Consider the following 21,855-nt stretch of genomic DNA (forward strand, 5'->3'; position numbering starts at 1 on the left):
GGTTTGAGGGATGCAACCCAGGTCTGAGCTACTGAGCTGTAGATTTACCAAACAAACTCCATGTCTTGAGGAAAAGTGGAGCCATTCCTGGTTTTACTCTATTGCATCTTTTAAGTAATTCCCCTCTTTCTGGAAGAAAGCCCATTGTGGCAAATATGGCAAAAAAACAAGGGCAGACTCAGCCTACTCTTAAAGATATGAAGCTTACTGGAAACCCTACTCACCTGATCCCATCAGACCTTTTTCATATTACACAATATATACCCATGGATTCCATAAAGTTGCACATTCAAATTTGTGACTAGCATATAACTTTGGGCACAAGATATACAATAGTTTCAGTTGAAAGAGTGCTCAGGCAGATGGCCGACCTGCATCTGGAAGGACAGTCACACATCTGTCATTATAAAGGCCTCTTTTCCCAGTGCTCTGTAAACAGCATTTATCCACCTAACTTAATTGTTAAATTAGGTGCCATTGGCCTTAAATACCAATAATAGCCCTTAAGTGGTATTATTTGGTTCTAATTGGCAGTTATTTGTAGTTATGCGTGTAACTGCATTTAAGCGCTATTCAATAAATGTACCGCTCAATATCAAAAGGGTTTAACTAGGCAGTAGAGGCTTCTGGTCCGGTTAAAACCTGCTGAGTGACCCAGCAGCTAATATTCAGTGACACTTAACTGGTTAGTGCCACTGAATATCGCCGCTAACTGGCCATCGCCTAACTGGTTAGGTTAGGGGCAGGGCAGGGACAGAGCGTAGACAGTGCACGTACATCGGCGATTAGCGGTGATTTTCAGTCTGCTAACCACCTGCATAACCACATAAGGTTAAGACAGCAAAAAGGCTGCCCTAACGTTACTTGCTAAAAGTTAACCAGGCGCTGGTCTGAATATGGACCAGTGCCGATTAACTTCTGCGTGACTGCTGAAACCTAGATATTCAATGCTGGGAGCCATTCATGCCCCGGCATTGAATAACCGGAGTCAGTTCAGCCCATGGCTGTAAGCGGCTCAGATGCCACATACCACCGAGGGGTGAATATCAGGCCCCACAGTGCCTAAATGCTGCAGCATGCAACTGCAAAGGGGGTGTGCTCATGGGTGGGTCATGGGCGTGTCTTAAAGTTGTCAGGGGTGTGTCTTGCAGTTGCATGCATAAATTATAGAACACTATGACTTATGCACACAACTGTCTAGGCATTTACACCAACGACTGACATAACGTAAGTGCACACGTCTAAAGTTAGGCACACGCATGCCGACTTATGCCCTATTCTATAGTGGCAATTTCAGGCATAGTTGCCTTTATAGAATTGACACTTAGAAGCCATATTTTTTGTGTCTAATTTTTAGCACTTTTTCTTGGATCTACCCCTTAAGTTTTTCTATATGTTTTTCTGTCCTAGGATAGTCTTAACAAGGGTGCTAATTGGCTCCATTTTTTTCAGGCAGTCTGATCCAGTCCTTGTTTCATACATAGACTTGTAGTCTTGCTTTTTTATGCAAATCAGAACTTTAAATCACTACATGCGTGGGTCAGAACCAGTACTGAATCACTTTGGGCCCATTTTACTAAGTGTTTAAAGTAGGTACCCTTGGTGAATTTTTTTCAAAAAGGTAGTATATAAATTCTAATAAATAAATACATAAATAAATTAGCCCACCTTAACTATTTAGCTCATTCCTGAGCTAATATTTAACACAATGTCTTGACTATTAGTGCATACTAATTCCTCCATTAACTGACAAGTGTAGCATGGGATGGGACATGAATGGGGAAAGGACAGGGACTTAACTTCTTGGGCAAGTCACTTAAGGTCCCTTTTACTAAAGGGTTGCCGCGTGGCAACCTGGAACTACCACCAGCCCAACGCGGCCCCTGGCGGTAGTTCCACCTCGAACACGCACCATTTCTAGCACTACAGAAAATAATTCCTGAATTTCTAGTACAGCATTAACCCAGCGGCACTGCCCGGTTACCGCCAGGTTACCACAGGAGCCCTTATCGCCACCTCAATGGGTGGCGGTAAGTGCTCTCCCCCTCCCCCGCATGGCCACACGGTAAGAATAATCTTACCACATGACCATGTCTTTTTTAGGGCCTTTTCCCCACTCAGGTAAAAATGGCCCTGGCGCGCAGCAAAAATGGCCCCTGCCGCTACCACAGGACCCTTTTTAACTGCAGCTTAATAAAAGGACCCCTTAACCCTCTATTGCCTTAGGTACAAACTTAGATCGTAAGCCTTCTGGAGACAGGAAAATACCTAATGTACCTTCACGTAACACACCTTGAACTACTAAGAAAGACATTAGCTAAATCCAATGTGCAGTACAGTACCACGAGTTAACAGTTAATGCAGCAGCCAATGCCGAGCAGTTAACACCATCTCAGTAGGTGTCATTAAAAAGGCACTTTTATAACTGAGCATGTGCAGTTACGAGTGCCGCTTAAGCGGATTTTTTTCAGCACCAATTTTTTTTAGGCACGATACATGGACTCTAGCCCTATGTATATCCACATTATCTACAATGAAGATATCACAGTGACAATAACCTTACCACATGTTAACTGTATAGGAAGAGGCCGAGTATTCTCCAGTAGTTAAAGAAGGGGCTTTTGCACTTAATGGTGTTAATTCTGGCCATTAACGTAAAGTAGCTGAAAAACTTTAACACAGTAGTTCAGCAAAACTGGTGGTCTGTCCTGCAAAAATGAAGTTACTTGGCAACTTTGGAGTCAAAAAGACCATGAAGTCACCTCTTAGCAGCTGGAATGCTATTAGGCATGTTTTATGGGACATATTTAGGAACTGAACAAAAAGTCTGCCAGTCAGTTTGCTTGCATTAATTTTGAAACAACAAGGTGACAATACAGCTCCATGTTCAAATTGACAGACTGATCCAGTCATAATCTCACTCCCACTGCATATTTGGAGATATAGTCCAGCATACTTTTAGGAAAGTAAGGAGTGGACTCTGGAGTTAATTTTCAAAACAGCTGAGAATCCGCCCATGCTCACAAATTGTTAGGTGACTTTCTAGTCAAACCTTAGTGCATAGGTTTTTGACTAAAAATGTACCGAAATATAAGCCACTCAATCATTTTTTTTTAATTGCTGCCTGCACTTAACTGGCTAGTGTTGACCACCAGTGCTAGCTAGCTAAGGAGTCCTTTTACAAAGGCAAGCTGAAAAATGGCTTGCGGTAGTGTAGGCGCTGGTTTTGGGCTTGCGCTGATCCATTTTTTAGCATGCCTGTAAAAAAGGCCTTTTTTAAAATTTTTGTCCCACCAGCAAAGTAAAAGAGAATTCATGAGGGGGCCCAAGCCCACATTTTGGGAGCCAGTTGTTAAAGTAGCCATGGGGGGGGGGGCTGCTTTAACAACCGGCTCCCAAAATTCTTAAAAACTTAACAAACGGCTCTCACGAGCTCGTGAGAGCCCACTCCAGTACACCACTGCCCCAAACATTCCCAAAGTAGAGCCAGCAGGAGGACTCACTCTTGTTTGCACTGGACCAGTGCCTGGCATTGCACATGAACTAGATAATACTGGACAACTGGGCAGTAGGAGGCAAAAACAAGTCTTGCTACTAGCGGAAAATGTTTGCAGGGATTCGAATGGAGTAGAATCAAGGAGCAGATTTCAAGACTTCATGGGGATTTCTTTAAGTTGACCTAAGGACAGGTGAGAGGGGGCTCGGCGGGCTGCAGTGGAATTATTTTAAATTGATATGAGGTAAGCATGAGGGAAAATCATTCAAAGGGCTGGCAGTTGGAAGCACAGATTGTAGGGCTGTAGGGGATTTTTTTAAAACATTGATATTGGGGTGGTTGGAATCATAGGCACCACCATTTTAAAATGATTGGTGGTGCCAAACACAATACAAATTAGGCTAGATTCTATATATCACGCCTAAAAAATCAGCGCCAAAAACATACATCTAGGTTTTATTCTATAAAGTAGAATTTAGATGTACTTTATAGAATACTCCTAAATTTCAGTGCAGTTTATAGAATATACCGTGCAGCCATCCACGTGACTAAATACAGTAGTGGGCATTTACAACAAACAAAACGGTGTAAATGCTGATACCTAATTTAGACACAGACTGAGTGTATTCTATAACAACACACATAGATTTTAGAAACACCCATGACCCGCCCAGCCCATAACCATGGCCACACCCCTTTTCAACTATGAGCATTAGAATGTATGTGCATCACTTTACAGAATACTACAGTTCTGCATGTAAATTCTAATTGATACCAATCAGTGTCAATAATTGCTTGTTAATTAGCAATTATTGATACTGTTTGGCTTGTTAACTAATTAATTTGCATGTGCAAATCCAGTCATATTCTGGCTATTGTGCTATATGGAATCCGAATAATTACCCCTTCCTATGCACAGTGAAGAATCTTGCTCAACATTAGGGGTGCTCAGCACTCACTGGCACCCACAAAGCTGGCTTCCATGAGTTGGAGTGTATTGTAGGAGCCTGGAGATTCACTAATTTTGGATTGGAGCTTGGGGGAAAGGAAGGGCTGAGTGTCAGTCTACACAAATTACTACTTTGGACTGGGGCTTCAGGAAAGGAAGGAAGCTGATCACTGGGTGCAAAGCACAGCTCTAGGTACCTAGATTTAAGCTTGCCATTGGAATACCTATATTGTGGCACCCAACATTTTCTCTCAAGACCTAACTTGTATACATTTCAGTGCTTTGTGAATTTAAGAACTTAAATTTAAGAACCAAGGACATTTTTAATCAACAGGATCTTTATAACTAACTCCATTATTAGATGCCTAGATCTCACCAAAAACTGGCATGCACATAACAAAGCAAAGCCTGTCCATTGAGATATTGAGCTGTGTGGTCATCCTCCAAAGAGGCTGTATTTTTCCCAAAGGATTTAATTTCCTGCAACTTTTGGAACGGAAAATAAAAATCTACAGACAAAAACTGAGAATGCAAAAATCACATGTGATAAACCTTTGTGACATTTTTGTCCCCAAGAGTTAAATTTAAGTAGAGGGCATAAGTTCCATGAGATGTTTTGGTCAGGATTGCTGGGAATGTTTTGTTTATTTCTATAAATGTCTGGAAATGAGTACCTTGAGCAAAATATGAACTATTCCAAAATTATGTAAGCAGACTGACTTACAAGCATGTTGCATTGCCATTTGCCATATTAAATTTTGTCCTTGATCTGCACCTCTGTCATTAAGTAGAAGTCATTCTGGCTTTGAAAATAAAATATAACACTATTTTTGAATATTTCAAACAAGGGGGATGTTATAATCCGCTTGAACTGCTACAGCTATGGGTAACTTACTTGATCGTTCCTGCAAGTATTTTGGTTAAACATTTGCCATTATGAAAATGTCCTCATCCAAAACTTTCATCTCTCCTTTCCTTAGCTACAAGTAACCCTGTTTTGGTCCCTTCCCTCTTTTTCTATCTGTTTATTTGTCTGTGTTTTCCAACAATGTATTCCCTTATATAACATCTTTGCCCTACCCTGTGGTTACCAGATGGCTCCTGGTCATCAGGGAAGGCGAAGACGTTTCTGGTTTTATCCTAACATATGTCAGACCTTGAAGTTCTAATTTACTCAGTAGAAGGAGGACTATATGTTCTTGGGTAGGAAAATACCAGAACTGGCTTAGTCTCTCCCTGAAGGAATGGAGCCATCGGATAGACCATCCTAACTAAGTGTTCCCATTACACTCAGTGAACCAATAGATAAGTATCTCTTCCATTTTCTCCAGGGTAATGAGTATTCCCTACCGGCGCTGACCCCTGGTCTGGATGAAGTCAAGTCAAGTTTATCCGCCTCTGCTAACCCAGACCTAGGCCCCAATGTGTCAGGACCCCAGACCTACCCTGTGGTGACTGGTAAGCTGAGCTCCATACATACATAGCCCTGCAAATACTTGGTTTCATTTATTTCCCTTTCATGATTGTTAGACTTTATTTTCAAGAGAGGTAACTGGGAATGTTAACTTTATTATAAAACTCCAGAACAAGAAGCAAATGAAAGGATCTTATCTCCTGATTAGAAACTAAAGTAGACTGTCTACTTGTGAACCTGCACAAACAATATGTGGTAGACGTGAAAAACAACTGAAAGAAAAGCATCGTAAGATATTGGGTAGTGCCTGATATCCCCTCATTTGCCCTTTAGGAGTGTCCTACTGTGCTTGCCTAGGGTACCTACGTTTCTATTCCAGGTCTGACTTGAGCAATTCAGATCACAGAAAAATCCAAGAGGCTGTAAGGCCTCCAGGGTCACAAATGTTTAAAAACAGGACTGAACCCATATTTTATTATATGGAGCCACCTCGTATCCCAAGGAATAAGTTTGGAAGGTGAAAATCTAAAGATCTGGACCTATGTTCTGCATGCAGGGCAGATGGAAAATGTGCAGGGAGTACTTCCTAGTTAAGGTTCCTTTTATGAAATTTAGCAAAATTGCTACCGAGCCTTCTCCACATGCATCTCTTCTCTCCGAGGACATTCCTCTTCCTTCTTACAGAACTGCAGAGTCAGAGGTCTTTGTGGCAATGTGTATGTGTGCAGCAGCAGTGTCATTGCACTAAGATGCTCCTTTAAAGTGAGTAATGTGGGGCACAATTCTCTGCCCCCCTCAGCAGTTACTCCTTTCTGGACACAAGCCATGTCTTTGCACATCACATGCTGACTGTTCATTTCTGTCACACTTAGACTTTCTCTCTGAGGAATCTGGAAGATGGGAAGTAAACCCACAGCATATGGTTGCATGCTGATGCGACCAGAGATATACCTCAGGGTAGTGGAAGTAATTCTACCAAGAGCCCCCTCTTCAGAGTCTGGTTGGTTGTGCTGGTGGTAGGCATCTAAATGGCATGAGCTTCATTTGTTTTGCAATCTAACCATACTGTTCTGTTCCTACTCAAGCTTGCTACCTAAAGCACGCACTTTTAGCTAACTTCTGAGATCAGCACCTTACAGGTCTGCTTTCTTTATATGATTCTTATTTCTAGAAGTTAAGAAATTAGGATTGCACAATTGGATTATTATTATGGTAGTTATTGAGGCCAATATTTGATTATTTTATTCATTTATTTATTTGTGACATTTATATCCCACATTATCCCAAACAAGTTTGAGTTCAATGTGGTTTACAATAAACAGTATAGGATACATAACAAAGAATAATGCATAAGAAAGTAATTTGTTGTAAGAATCCAACTTTACAATACAGTATCATAAACATACTGCGATAACTATGGATGTTTAACATTTAGAAAATCTATTATGAATGAGAAATTGTACATGAAGCAAAGCGAAGGTTAATGGTAAATAGAGTTAGAACCAGTTCAAGTAATAATTAGTTGTTTGAGATATGGTTGTTCTTTGTGAGGGTTTGTTTGAATAGGAACGATTTGAGGATTTTGCGGAATCCAGTATAATCCTGTATATATCTTATTTTGGGTGGTAAGGAGTTTATTAAAAGTTTGTTAAGGAAATTATTTAGGTCAATACTCAAATGCAATGGTCAGAAATGTTTTAACTACCAGCTGTGGCATTGAAATATTTTATGTATATTCAGCGCCGCCAGAGCAGAAGCAGAGGTGTACATAGACAGTGGTAAGCATTCCTGCTATATGGATAGCTGGTGATATTCAACCATTATCTGGATGGCTATCAGGGGCATTTTTGAAAGAGAAGGGCACCCATCTTTTGACACAAATCGGAAGATGGCCTCCTTCTCTCAGGGTTGCTCAAATCGGCTTAATCGAAAGCCGATTTTGGGCGTCCTCAACTGCTTTCCATCACGGGGACGACCAAAGTTCACAGTCGGCAGCGTACCAAAGGCGGGACGGGGGTGTGCTTAAGAGATGGGCGTCCTCGGCTGATAATGGAAAAAAGAAGGGCGTCCCTCATGAGCATTTAGCTGACTTTACTTGGTCCATTTTTTTTCACGACCAAGCCTCAAAAAGGTGCCAGAACTGACCAGATGACCACTAGAGGGAATCGGGGATGACCTCCCCTTACTCCCCCCAGTGGTCACCAACCCCCTCCCACCCCCCCCCCCCCAAAAAAATTTTTAACATTTTTTTCCAGCCTCTATGCCAGCCTCAAATGTCATACCCAGATCCATGACAGCAGTATGCAGGTCCCTGGAGCAGTTTTAGTGGGTGCAGTGCACTTCAGGCAGGCGGACACAGGCCCATCCCCCCCTACCTGTTACCCTTGTGGTGGTAAATGTGAGCCCTCCAAAACCCACCCGAAACCCACTGTACCCACATGTAGGTGCCCCCCTTCACCCATAAGGGCTATGGTAGTGTTGTACAGTTGTGGGGAGTGGGGTTGGGGGGGGGGCTCAGCACACAGTGCCCCCTAGGGTGCACGGTTTGTGTCCTGGCATGTGAGGGGGACCAGTGCACTATGAATGCTGGCTCCTCCCATGACCATGGCCTTGGATTTGGTCGTTTTTGAGATGGGCGTCCTCGGTTTCCATTATCGGCAAAAATTGAGGTCGCCCATCTCTAAGGTCGACCTAAATGTTGAAATTTGGGCGTCCCTAACCGTATTATCGAAACAAAAGATAGACACCCATCTTGTTTCGATAATACGGGATGCCCCACCCCTTCGCGGATGCTGCATGCTAAGCACAATTTCTATGTTGGCAATTATGGGCCCCTTTTACCAAGCTGTAGCAAAAGGGGACCTGCGCTGGCATCGGCACATGTTTTTGATGCATGCTGAGGCCCCTTTTACCACAGCGGGTAAAAGGTAGGTCTTTCTATTTTTCAGGAAATGGCCATTTGACAAGTGAAGGTCTTGCCGCGTGGCCAGTAAGGACTCCTGCTCTAACCTGGTGGTAACCAGGCAGTGATTACCGCCAGGTACACATTGGCACTACAAAAAAATAAACATTTTTGTAGAGTCAGATATGACGTGCGCTGGGAGTGGGAACTACTACTGGGCTGCTGCGGTAGCCTAGCGGTACTTCCTTTTTAGTGAGAGGTAAGCCCGTGTTGGGCTTACCAATGCTTTGTAAAAGGGGCCCTTTGTGCATAATTGTTATTCTAGAATACCAGAGTAAATCAGCATTTTTGCGCCAACAGGCAGGGGTGGCTGATTTATGCCATGTCAATGACTGGTGTCAATGAATGCGACTAAATGATGCAGTTGTGCTCGTAACTGTCAGTATTCTAGAATCTTCATTTACTCATTCATTCATTCATCCATTAATGTTAAGATTTTACTTCATCTTTAAACTCATAATTGTTTCCTGGTCTTGCAAGGTATTCTCTTAACCAAATAGCTTCATGAGATGTAAATGTTAATTTACATTTATGTGATTCAGTTTTTCTTATTTAAATGTCAATCATACAGGTTCCATTACAGTTTCCTTAAAAACATCTTTAACAGTCACATTTCTTATATTGTATTCATCCTATGTTTTTATATTCAATTGATACTGTTTTATGTTTTATGTCTTATTTTTTACTTTATTTATATTTCATGTTCAAAAGAGCCCTGAGGCAGGCACTCAGTGCTGAAACACGGTGCTGTGTCGGGTGTTGCATGTTATTGCACGAATAAAGTGTTTTAGTGATTTATGATCAATCTGCGTACCTGGTTTTTCTCAAGCCATCTCCTCCTTCTCATTTTCGTTTGTTGTGCTATGTTATACATGGGATTTCTTTCGGTTTTCTTCTTCTCTTTAGTATTCTACAGTCTAGCATAAGTGCTAGGTGCACACCTGACCCACATGTGCCCCTCCCATATCCACGCTCCCTTGCAGTTATCCGCTATAGCTTTTGTGCACTAACTTAGCCAGTGACAGGCAGCTGGTGGGCAGCTCTTTGACTGCCCGCTGCCGATGTTGAACCCGGATATTCAATGCGACTGGAATTGAATATCCAGATTTTTCAACACCGGCTATCGCATGACCAGTTAAGTCAATATTTAGGCTTAACCAGTCATTGGCGGGCAAAGGTAGGCCTGCTTTTTATGGAGCCTTATATGGCAACTAAGCCTGGCTGGGTAAGTTTCAAATATCGGGAATTAACTGATCACGTCCCCAACATCGCCAGCTTTATTTTCATTGTTACCTGGGCATTTAACTGGTGATAACCAGTTAACTTTCACTGAAAATGACCAGTTATCTGCGAGACATGAGTTAACCGGTCGGCAGCCATTCCTGGCCAGTTAACTCACACTGAATATTGGCCGGTAAGTTTCTAGAATAGTGACTAAGTGCAGTTACACATGTAACCACAAATTAGTGCCAACTCCAATTATCGCCTATTATTAACTGTTAGTGTCAATTAGACCTTAATTTATGATTTAACCTATGCCATAATTGCCAATCTTATAGTGTGCAATTCAAAAGGGCGTGGCCATGAGAGAGGCAGTATTACTGAATACCGGGGAATCCATACCTAAATTACATGGCAAGATTTGCACCAGGTTTCAGTTGGTGTAAATCTTCGCACCCAAAGTTTGACACAGAAATTGGCTCTAAGCAATATTCTATGAATAGCATCCAACTCGGACTTCCGAGCGCCATTTATTAAATCTAGTCCTATATGGATAAATGTTTTTATTGTTATGATTATTGTGATGTGATGATTATTATCCTTATTGATAATAAGCAAAGATGATTTGTGTACTAGTACAATAAGAGATCAATCAATTGAATGAATTTCTACTTTGTATCATAGATACGACAAAGGTTTGTAAGAGTCACAAAGCTTCCCAATTGGCTACTGTATAGCCTAAGAATTACCATAATCATTCTGGACTGTCCATGGAGCACTAAAAATGTATGCTAGTATTGCAATCTGCTAATATTTTATCTTGAAATTCTGAGGCAGTTTATCAAGTACGATAAACCACAAACCATAATTTTAGCAGCAGAGCAGCCATTTCCAGGGGTTAGTAAACTTGATGAGTGGTAAACGGAAGAAGGAGCTCAGGGTTTTTACTCAAGCCTTTGGCCTTTCCTCCATTATAGCTACTGGCTGTAAAATCCCTGATCTAGGCAGTGATATTAGCTACACTATGTTAAAAAGTTTGTTTGCCTTATGGTTATGCATCATCTCAAAATTTTTGTAGCAGCATTTCTCAAGTCATGCTGTGACTTGATGGCTGTATATCGGCATTAGAGTAGTCAACCTCACCTGAACTCCATAGTTATTTTTACATCCCACCTTCCTAAATAGTGAGTTTCTGCCAGATCCACTTTATAAGAGCCAATCTTACTTGTCTCCTTTTTAAGCCAGCAGTGCTTAGACACACTTCATAGCTCATCATTTCAAAGGAACATGTTTGAGATTCATTCTTATAGCAAGTTTTCTCATTGAAGTTCATAAAAACTTAACCTGCTCACGGAGCCGCCCATGTTAACAGGATTTTATATAACTCATGAAAGATCATATCCAATAGGTACTTCTTTACAATAGTACTGTGCCGGAGTCTGAAAACAAAACAAATTAATTCTGCCATAAAATGACTACTGAGAAGCAGTTTCACCTTTTCTTTCCTGTGAGGGTATAGCGGAAGGTGTCCCTAAGAACACTCCCTCACTGAGGTTGCAGGTTAGCCACCTTACGGCAGGTGATGCTAAACCTGTCATGTCAGAGGCTGAGTCAGAGGAGTGGTGCTCAGGCCAGGAGGTGGTTAAATGTCCAGGAGCAGACTGGATTGGAGAGGCCTCAAAGCAAGAGATCTTCAGAGAGAGGCAGGGTGGGTAGAAAGAGAGATATCCTGGAGGGAGACTCCAAGGGAAGGAACCCTCCACAAAGTGTGGCTGGGCTGCAGCAGTTCTGGGGGAGAGTCCCAAGGTAGTGGAGAGTGGTCCTAGCTAAGAAGTTTGCACCCTGGAGAAGCCTAGGAACTGCATGAGAAGGAACAGAAGACTGCAAAGGTAAAAGAGTGCCTTTATTTATATGTGGAGACCGAGGTCCTGAGTGATCTAATTGAAGCCAGACCTGGATTTATGAGTAACTGGAACTGTATTGAAGAAGCTAGAAGTTTTAAAAGAGAAGGGGGTAATGTTGAGGGTTACCAAGGAGAAAGTGAACCTGTGAGAAGAACAGACTGTCTTGCTTTAATTGTTTTCCATCAGTAAAATTTTTCTTTTGACTTTATACTGAATTCTGCCGGTAATCTTTCCATGCCTGTCCGTCAATCATGTTATCACACTTCCAAACTACAGTTTGAACTACAAGTGGACCAATCAGAAAGCAACTGAGTCGGCCACCAATCAGAAAATTATGTACACAATAAAGTTAGACCGGTCTGCTTTCTGATTGGTTGGTATGATTGATCATAGTGGAATAGGTCTTTCTGATGGTCTATTACTGGGGTTTAACTTTAATCTTTTTCATTTTTTTCACACTTGCTATAATGTCTTACTTCATTTTAAGAAAGGGACTGTTACCGTACTATGAACTGCTTCACAATATTTTATACTTAGACATCCTGATATGACTAGTTGAATAATTTCATACAGTATGCATCTGCAATCCTTTAGGTCATGGATACACAGCTTGATTCCTAGTAGTGTGTGCTAGTGACTGCCCCCCAGGTCAGTGCCTCTGGGCTGGACACTGGACAGAGGAGAGCAAAGAGGGCAGGAGAGGGAAACAGAGAGGTGAGGAGATCTGGGATATGTTTCTGGGCAGCAAGTGGTAGAAGTACAAAAAAAAATGCCAGAAACTCCAGCAAAATGCAAGGAACATGGAGAGAGAACAGAGAGGATTAAATGAGAGGGGAATGCAAAATATGAAAAAGATAGAGAGAAAAGAATAAAAATAGAGAAAGGAGCGGAATATTTTTAAAATGCATCCCAACAAATAAGAAATCAGTCAGATACATACATACATCAAATAATGGGAAAACATTTTTGAAAAAAAGACATAGCACATGTTGAAATGCCATACCAAAAATAAAATGTTGTAAAATCTAAGAATATGTAACAGATCTAATGTAAAAGAAAACTATAGTATCAATATTTTTGTTTCTGTTTTCCAAGGGAGGTGAGCATCACATATTACACCAGATGTAGATCATAGTTATGAAAGATACATAAACTTGCTACATGAAGGGGGGAAGGGAGATTGAGAAGGCATGTTGGTGTGTCTCTTTGAGCTTGTAGGTGCCCTCTAGCAGACATGTGAGCACTCACAGACTCTTTACTTCCTGATGGGCTGCACTCCTGTGCCTGCATCTGGGGGGGGGGGGGGGGGGGGGGGGGCAGGTTGTTGTACAAGGAAAATTGCTTCTTTGTACGTGAGCAGGAGATAGACATAAAGAGCATGCAAGAAAGACAAAAAGATAGAAAGAGTGGATATAAGAGAAAGAGAGAGCATGAAAAGACGTTATTAAAATTCACCTAATTATTCCACAGCCACTAAACCAAATGTGCTGATCTCCAGGAAGACAGAATGATTGAAAATTGTAGCTCTGAGGACTGGAATAATACCAAGGCACTACGTGACTTAGAGACTGTGAGGTGAGGTGGGAGATGGAGAGACAGGGAGATAAAGAGGCAGCTTCCAAGGCAGCATTAAAACCAAATAGCACAATGTCTCTCTTCTCAGGAAAATAGATACAGCGGGTAAAAGGTACAGGAGCCCTGTTCTTACACATAGGAGGAAATTCTGTAACTATGCACCAATAGTAAGGTATCCAGAGGTTATGTGATAGCAGCCTGTTCTATAAAGGAACATAGGCACCTGCCTTCCTTTGTAGAATACCAGTGTAACAGCAGAAATATGCACATATACTGCTGGATTCTATCTATGGCGTGTTGAGGCATGCGTGTAGATTTGTGCACGCACCTTAGCCACTTAGTCATGATAAGTGGCCGATAATGACCACTTATCATCACTAATTGGATTTAAGTGGAATTTATGTGCATGCTTTGCTAGGCGTATCCTATAAAGCGGTGCACGTAAATTCTCATACGCACAGCCAAAAAGGGGGTGCAGTGATAGGAGGAGTGTGGGCGGGTCAGGTCCATCAATCACATCTATGCACGCGATTATAGAATTGAGGCCAACATGCATAAATGTTGGTGCGTGTATTTACACCAGGTTTTCACAGGCATAAATGGACACGCCTAAATGTAGCTGCATCTACCTGGCTCAAGGTGTATTCTATATACTGCGCCTACATTTAGATGTGTCTAATAGAATGCACCTAGGCATCTCTATCAGATGCGCCTAGATTCTAGGTGCCATATTCTAGGTGCCATATACATAATTAAAGAGCGTATTACCTTCAAAATCTGCACCCTGATCCACAAAATTATCTACGGCCAAGTCCCAGGATACATGACAAACCTCATAGACCTACCAATCAGAAACATAACCAGATCATCTCGAACATACCTAAACTTCCATTACCCAAACTGCAAAGGCCTTAAATACAAAACGACTTATGCATCCAACTTCTCCTATATAAGCACCCAACTATGGAACGCACTGCCAAACGATGTGAAAACAACCTACGACCACTTAAACTTCAGGGAATTACTTAAAAACCAACCTGTTCAGAAAGGCATACCCCACCGACCCAACATAAATACCTACACTCTGCAACACAGCAAAACCAAAGCTTGTAACAGGCACAATATAACTTTACCCCTCCTCAACCCCCATTGTACTTGAAACACATGTACCTTTATCCGACCACAATATCACCTTGTATTTGTTTCTCTACCGGACTTGGCGAATGCTTTTTTGATACTATGTAAGCCACATTGAGCCTGAAAATAGACTACGGATACAAATGTAACAAATAAATAAAAATAATCTAGCCTGTAATCTAGGTTTATGCCAACCATAGAACTGGTGTAAGTCTGCGCTTAGATGGTGGTAATATGTGTGTAAATTATAGTATTTTGTAAGATGGGTGCATAATTGTGTGGCTCACCCATGCTGCACCTAGACATCACCCCATGTACACCCACTTGTAAACTATGTGCTATCCCCCAAATTCTAGATATGGTGCCTTAATTTCCATGTGAAAATCAAAGCGTATTCTATAACAATGTGTTAATTGGTTAACTAGATAATCAGCGCAGTCAATTGGATGTTAAAGCAATTATCAGCACTTATTGGCATTAAGATTTATGCGCATGAATTGCTAAGTATTCTGTAATATGGTACTTGTAAATTCTAAGTCGCATAGCTGAAAATGGGGCGTGGGCATGGTGTGGGAGTTTCTAAAATCTATGCACTTTGTTTTGGAATACACCTGCTCTGTGCCTAATTTAGGCGTTGGGATTTATGCCAAGTGAAAATGACCTAAACGGACATGACCAAATTTGGTCACATGGAGAAACGCTCAGCGTATTCTATATACCATGTGGAAATTTAAGCCTATTCTTTAAAATTTAGGCATACTTTAGAGAATACACCTAGGCTTATTTTTCCACATGGATTTTTTCAGGCTCCATATATAGAATCTGGCCCTAAGTTTCCAAGTTTATTTAACATTTCATATACCACCCAATCTGTAATCTATTTTATTTATTTAGATTTTGCTCACACCTTTTTCAGTAGTAGTTCAAGGTGAGTTACATTCAGGTACTCTGGATATTTCTCTGTACCCAGGAGAGCTCACAATCTAAGTTTGTACCTGAGGCAATGGAGGATTAAGTGACTTGCCCAAGATCGCATGAAGCAGCAGTGGGATTTGAACTGGCCACTTCTGGATTGCAAGACCGGTGCTCTAACCACTAGGAACCACTAGGCCACTCCTCCACTCCAATCTAGGCAGTCTACATTAATAACATATTAATCAGGGATGAATAGGAAGACATAAGAATGTCAATTTCAAAAGAAAAGAATAGTGAAAGAGGAGGACAGGCAAAAACATAAATAAAAATCAGCAGACTCCGATAGCTAACACAGGAGTCCATCTGGACCTGACAGGATGGGGCTATAGGAAAGGGAAAACACTTTCAGGCACCAAAGGCAGCTATAAACAGGTGCACCTTCAGTTGTTTCTTATAGGATGGTATCGAAGTCTCCAACCGTAAAGCTGAAGGAAGGGAATTCCACAAGGTAGGGCCCGAAACAGTAAACAGTCTGGCTCGTAATGTCACCCAGAATGAAGGAACCACTAACTGATTGAGCGAGGATGACCTAAGAGTCCTTGAAGGAACATAAGGAGCAAGAAGACTAGAAAGATACCATAGAGTGCACAGAAAGAGGCATGGCTATGGGAGGTGCGTGAGCGGCTCAGGGGTGTTCCTAAATGTTATAGAATACCAGGGGTGTTTGTCCAAATTGACCACCAGGAATTACACCTGGTTTTCAGCAGGCATAAGTCCTGCTGCCCAAATTTGGGCCCTGATATCGGCACTTAGGGCTCTCCTAGGATGTCTGTGTGGCCAGTCTACTAAGAATGTTGGCTCCCACTACGTCCCAATGGTTTCATTTTCTATGTTTTTCTCTTTTTTTTAATGGCCCAAAAAAATGCACAGAGCACGTGCATGTGGCCATTTTCGAGGGTCAAAAAAAGGTAGATGTTTTGCTGTTTCAAAAATGGCCATATTTCCTATTCAGATTTGGGACGTTTAGCACAAAACATCCAAAATCCGACTTAGACATCATATCGAAAATGCCCCTCCATGTAAATTAGAGGTACTGCTTTCTGGCTGATCCTGGTGAAAGTCCCTTGCAAGCATCCCATGCTACATGTAAATATAAATATATACACAGTTAAATGGAGGATTCAAAAGGAGACTTAGAAAACTGGCTGCACAAAGATGGAGGAGTAGCCTAGTGGTTAGGCTGTGCAGTGGACTTTGATGCTGGGGAACTGAGTTCAGTTCCCACTCCAGCTCCTTGTGACTCTAGGAAAGTCACTTAACCCTCCATTGCCCCTGGTACAAAATAAATACCTGAATATATGTAAATCGCTTTGAATGTAGTTGCAAAAACCTCAGAAAGGCGGTATATCAAGACCCATTTCCCTTTCCCTTATCCCAGGGGCGTATCTGCGTGGGGCCTCAGGGGCCTGGGCCCCCGCAGATTTCGCCCTGGACCCCCCTACCGCTGCCAACCCTCCCCCTCCGTTGCTCGCCTACCTTCGCTGGCGGGGGACCCCAACCCCCGCCAGCCGAGGTCCGCGTCCTCCTGCCGCTGCCGGCTGCCTTTGGTCCTTTCATTCTTCCATTGAAGCTGGCGCCGACGAAAGTTTCTTTTGAGTCTGACATCGCTGCACGTTGTACGTGCAGGACGTCAGACTCAGAAATTGTTTCTGAGTCTGACGTCCTGCACGTACAACGTGCAACGTGCAGCGACGTCAGATTCAAAAGAAACTTTTTCGTCGGCGCCAGCTTCAATGGAAGAATGAAAGGACCAAAGGCAGCCGGCAGCGGCAGGAGGACGCGGACCTCGGCTGGCGGGGGTTGGGGTCCCCCGCCAGCGAAGGTAGGCGAGCAACGGAGGGGGAGGGTTAGCAATGGCAGCGGCTGGGGGGAGGGGGATCGGCAATGGCGGCGGCGGCGGCGGCGGCGGCGGGGGGGGGGGCTATAATGTGCCCCCCCTCTCTGGCCCTGGCCCCCCCTACCGCCGCAGTTCAGATACGCCCCTGCCTTATCCACACCCCCTTCCAAACCAAAGTGGGAAAATCACTTAAGCGTCTCCAGCTGGTTCAATCTATCTCTGTGAAACACCTCTACAAGGCCTCTTCCTTAAAGAGACATACTGGCTGCTATTTGTGGTACACCTAAAATCCTGGTCTTAGTCTACCACACCTTTTACTCTCATGAACACACTTGTCTTTTCTAAGGGATGAGCTGTCATTTGCAACAACATGGAAAGTGTCAATGATATATCCCATGATGTTGCGTGTCGTTAATAAACAAAACCAAGTAGAAAAGACATGGTTCATGGTTTTTTGCTTGCTAATAATAGTATGCACTCTTTTCCTGATAGTGTGCCCATTCATACCATTGCAAATGTGCAAACCATTGTGCATGTGCACAATCGGAAAATGAGTGCACCCTCTTTGCAAGTAATGCACACTTTTTTGAAAGAGCATGCATTCAGTGTGCTGCTGTGACCCCAAAATGGCCAAAAGAAAACACATAAAGGGTTAGATTCTATGTATAGCACCTAAAACATTGGCACCAAAAATACCTGCTTAAACGATATTCTATAAGTCATGCCTAAAGTTCGGCAGGGTTTATAGAATAACTGAAAATTCAGTGCAAATGCCCTGCCTAAATTTATATGCAGAGCACCATTATTCTGTAAGTATGCATGTAACTCAAAACCATACCCCAATCCACCCTGAAATGCCCATGACCCCCCATTTCTGCGCTCCTTTTTTGGACCGCGTGGAAATTTTAGGTGCAGATTCCGTACCTAACTTTACGCACATGAGTCGCAATTAAATCTATTTAGTGCCCATAATTGCTTGTTAAAAAGCCAATTATTGACATTAATTGGTTTATTTTTCTATTAAATTGTGCACACAAATTGGGAGCATGTCTAAATTTGCACACTCAATTTGTGGCAACCTATATAGAATCAGGGGGAAAATGAACATTCCTGAAAAGAACACGGGAAACAACAAGAAATAAAACATTTTCTGGCTGCCCATCCCTATATAATACTGTGCATTACGGTCTTCTCAGGCTGGTCTTCTTGCCCTCCCTTCTCCAGCATAATTACTTCTAGAAGTTTCCAGAGACACTGCTTTTTCCTACCTCGGTCATCAATTATAGAACTCCTTTCCTTTTAAAATGCACAATTTAGAGTTTTGTGGCTTGACTCCTTAATTGACTCCCCTTAGATGTCCATGTGTGTAAACTTCATCATTTCCACATGAAAGTGCCAGCAGGGCCAGTGCTAGGGACTCTGGTGCCCCCCTGTAAACTATTAGTCAGCGCCCCTCCCCCCATTCCAGTATTTCCTCTCTCTCTTCTCCCTCCCCCATTCTCCCACCCACCCCTTTTCCAAGCTGATTATTTCTTCCACTTCACCTCCCCCACCCTCATTCCAGCATCTCCTTGAACCCTTACTCCCCACCCCCCCTCCCCCCATCCAGCGTCTCCCTCATCTGCATGGTTTAACTTAAAAATGTTTTTTTCCTAAGCTGAAGGTTTCCGTCGTGGGAGCAATTCGAACATGCTACCTTCGGCCTCCTCGGCACTTTCTCTCTGCCGCGGTCCGCCCCACCTCTGATGCAACTTCCTGTTTACGCCTGGGCAGACCACGGCAGCAGAGGGAGAGTGCCAAGGAGGCTGAAGGCAGCATGTTTGAATCACTTCCACGCTGGAAACCCTCTGTTTAGAAAAAAAAAATTGTTAGACCGGACAGGTGAGGGAGACACCAGTCAGGGGTAGAGAGAAGGGAAAGATATGCCATCCCAGCGTGTGCCATTTCTGGTGCCCCCAAATGTTGGCACCCCCCCCTGCAGTGCATACCCTGCTTACTGCATTCTGCTGTCCCTGAGTGAGAGCTCTTATATGCATAAGTTGCAACATTACCTCTTAAACAGCTAAGTACCTGCATTTACTTTCTAATTCTTACTTTCTAATTCGTCCTACTTTCTTATTCATCTATATGTTACAACTTTGCCTTACCCTTCATTACCAATTGTAATGTTCTAGTACATATTGTGTTGCCATTGCAAGTAGTATACCATACCATATTTTGTATTGTTGTTCGAATATTTTTACTGCTCTAATTGCCTCCTGCTCATGTTTGATCTATTCTTACTGTACACCGCCTTGAGTGAATTCCTTCAAAAAGGTGGTAAATAAAGCCTAATAATAATAATTTACACATTTAGGAGTCCTTTTACTAAGCAGCGGTAAAAAGTGGCCTGCGGTAATGTGGGTGCATGTTTTTGGCGCACGCTGGGCCGTTTTTTACCGTGGCTGGGAAATGGACGTGCACTAAAATGATAAGTAGCGTGCGCCTATTTACAGCCTGAGCCCTTACCGCCAGCCGTTGACCTGGCAGTAAAGGTTCACGAGCTACTTGCACGGTAATCATGCAGCGCACACCAATGTGGCCGCTCTGCTGATTACCGCCAGGAATGCTCCCCGTGGTAGAAAATAGAAAATTATTTTCTTCTGCAGGAACCAGCGCATGCCAACTTTGTAATTCCCGCCCACACTACCCTGGCGGTAGTACCATTTTAGTGTATGCTACCCATGCGTTAACCCTACTGCTGCTTTGTAAAAGGACCCCTCAAAGCCTTGGGCGAAGCTGCTCTTTTTTTTAGCCTGTTCTTTTATAAATGGCTGTGCCTGCTGTATTTGCCTTAAGCCACATGTGCTTTTCCTGTGCCCTGTACATATGTTGCAAACGGCTCCATGTTCAGAGAACCTTTTATAATATAACCGGAGTAAAGTGGTGTGGTAGCCAGAGGCTAAAGACAAGATTCAATCTACATAGACATTATATTAAGCATCGCGATACCAACCAAGATGTCACCTCTGTGGGACAACATTTTACAAAACCAGAACACTGCACCAATGATTTTATGATGAGAGTACTAAAAGGAAACTTTAGGACGATCCAGGAACGTAAGACCTTTGAAGTTAAAATGAAATATTTTGACACTCACCAGACAGGACTTAACAAAGATCTGTGTTTTCTATCCCATTATAAACCATCAAATTCTACTGCTTTGCCACCTTCTTATCCATCCTTCTCTCCCTGTCTCTCATCCACCCATCTCTCCCTGTTTCTCACCTAACCTACCCCACCCTCTTCCTGTGAGACTGTCATTGGAGTGCTTTTGTGTTTCATTTTTATATTCTGACATATGTCAACATTTGCTTATTTCCGATCTGAAGAAGGGTTACCTTTGAAAGCTAATCAAAAAATGTATTATTAGTCCATGAAAAAAAGGTATAATCTTCTTTTCTTTCCTATGTTTTGTTTTGTTTTATTTCTATTTATCACCTATAAATATACTGGGAAATTGTACATCTACAGACTTGGATACCCCTTTTCCTACTTGTATGACCTCTGCAAAATCATGCTTCATATGTTGCAAAAACTTGGCTAGCAATGTTGCATCCATGCTGGCAGACACTGTATGAGTTTTGTCCGCCTTTATCAGGCCGCTGCTCAGCCTGCGCTCGATCCATCAGAATCTGAGTGCGAGAAAAGTTCATTTCAGTCCCAGCGTGACACTCCCCGGTGGCACCTTAGTACTAACATCTTCATCTGTACGCAGTGTTTCAATCAGCCTGAAAGCGGAGAGGAGCCGAGGCGGGGTTATTAAATGCTCGGTGCTGTTTACCAGCCGTAATGAAGAGAAACATTCCAAGCTACAGGTTTTGGTTTTTTTTTCCTTTTCAAAGGAAGATTAAACAACAATGAAAAAGAAACCCAAGAAGAAGGAGAATTACTTAGGTCAGAATTCAGGTTTATTGGATAATAGTGTCATTACCCAAGAGAGGCTGCAGATGATCTTCATTCTTAAAATGTTTATTTATTTATTTATTTATTTATTTGATTTTTTTTTTTTCTGGCAATTAAACGCCTGCCGTTATTGATCTCTGTTGATTTTATGTCCCACAATTTGCATAATCTATTAAAGATGAATGATTCATGAAGCGTGTATTATGGGAAAGCTCAGACTTCCCTGGTGCTGCAGACAAGGTGAAGCACAGCGCCCGACCTCCTTTGATCCAATCAAAATTAGGATGTTGCTGTAAGGGATGTTCTGCGGTAACCTCAAAGACAATAATCCTTTAAACAGGAATGTCCAGGGATGAGAAACTGGATGAGCTCTTAATCTACCCATGGGGGAGTCAACCAAAAGTTTGTGCAATCAGGTTTTACAAGATGTTTGGAACTGT

At 42.5% G+C, this 21,855-nt stretch overlaps 1 protein-coding gene across 14 annotated transcripts in view; it reads left to right on the forward strand.

Moving 5' to 3' along the window:
* PAX2 (paired box 2) overlaps positions 1-21,855 on the forward strand; it is a 321,986-nt gene that overhangs the window by 256,180 nt on the left and 43,951 nt on the right. For 12 of the 14 annotated variants that reach the window (XM_030203535.1, XM_030203533.1, XM_030203541.1 and 9 more), the window contains one exon: positions 5,777-5,903. The exons of the other annotated variants lie outside the window; for them this stretch is intronic. In XM_030203535.1, coding sequence (XP_030059395.1) covers positions 5,777-5,903 — 127 coding nt within the window. The remainder of the gene's footprint in view (positions 1-5,776; positions 5,904-21,855) is intronic. 14 annotated transcript variants of the gene reach the window in all.

This window comes from Microcaecilia unicolor, chromosome 5 (genome assembly GCF_901765095.1).
Source record: "Microcaecilia unicolor chromosome 5, aMicUni1.1, whole genome shotgun sequence".
NCBI lineage: Eukaryota > Metazoa > Chordata > Amphibia > Gymnophiona > Siphonopidae > Microcaecilia > Microcaecilia unicolor.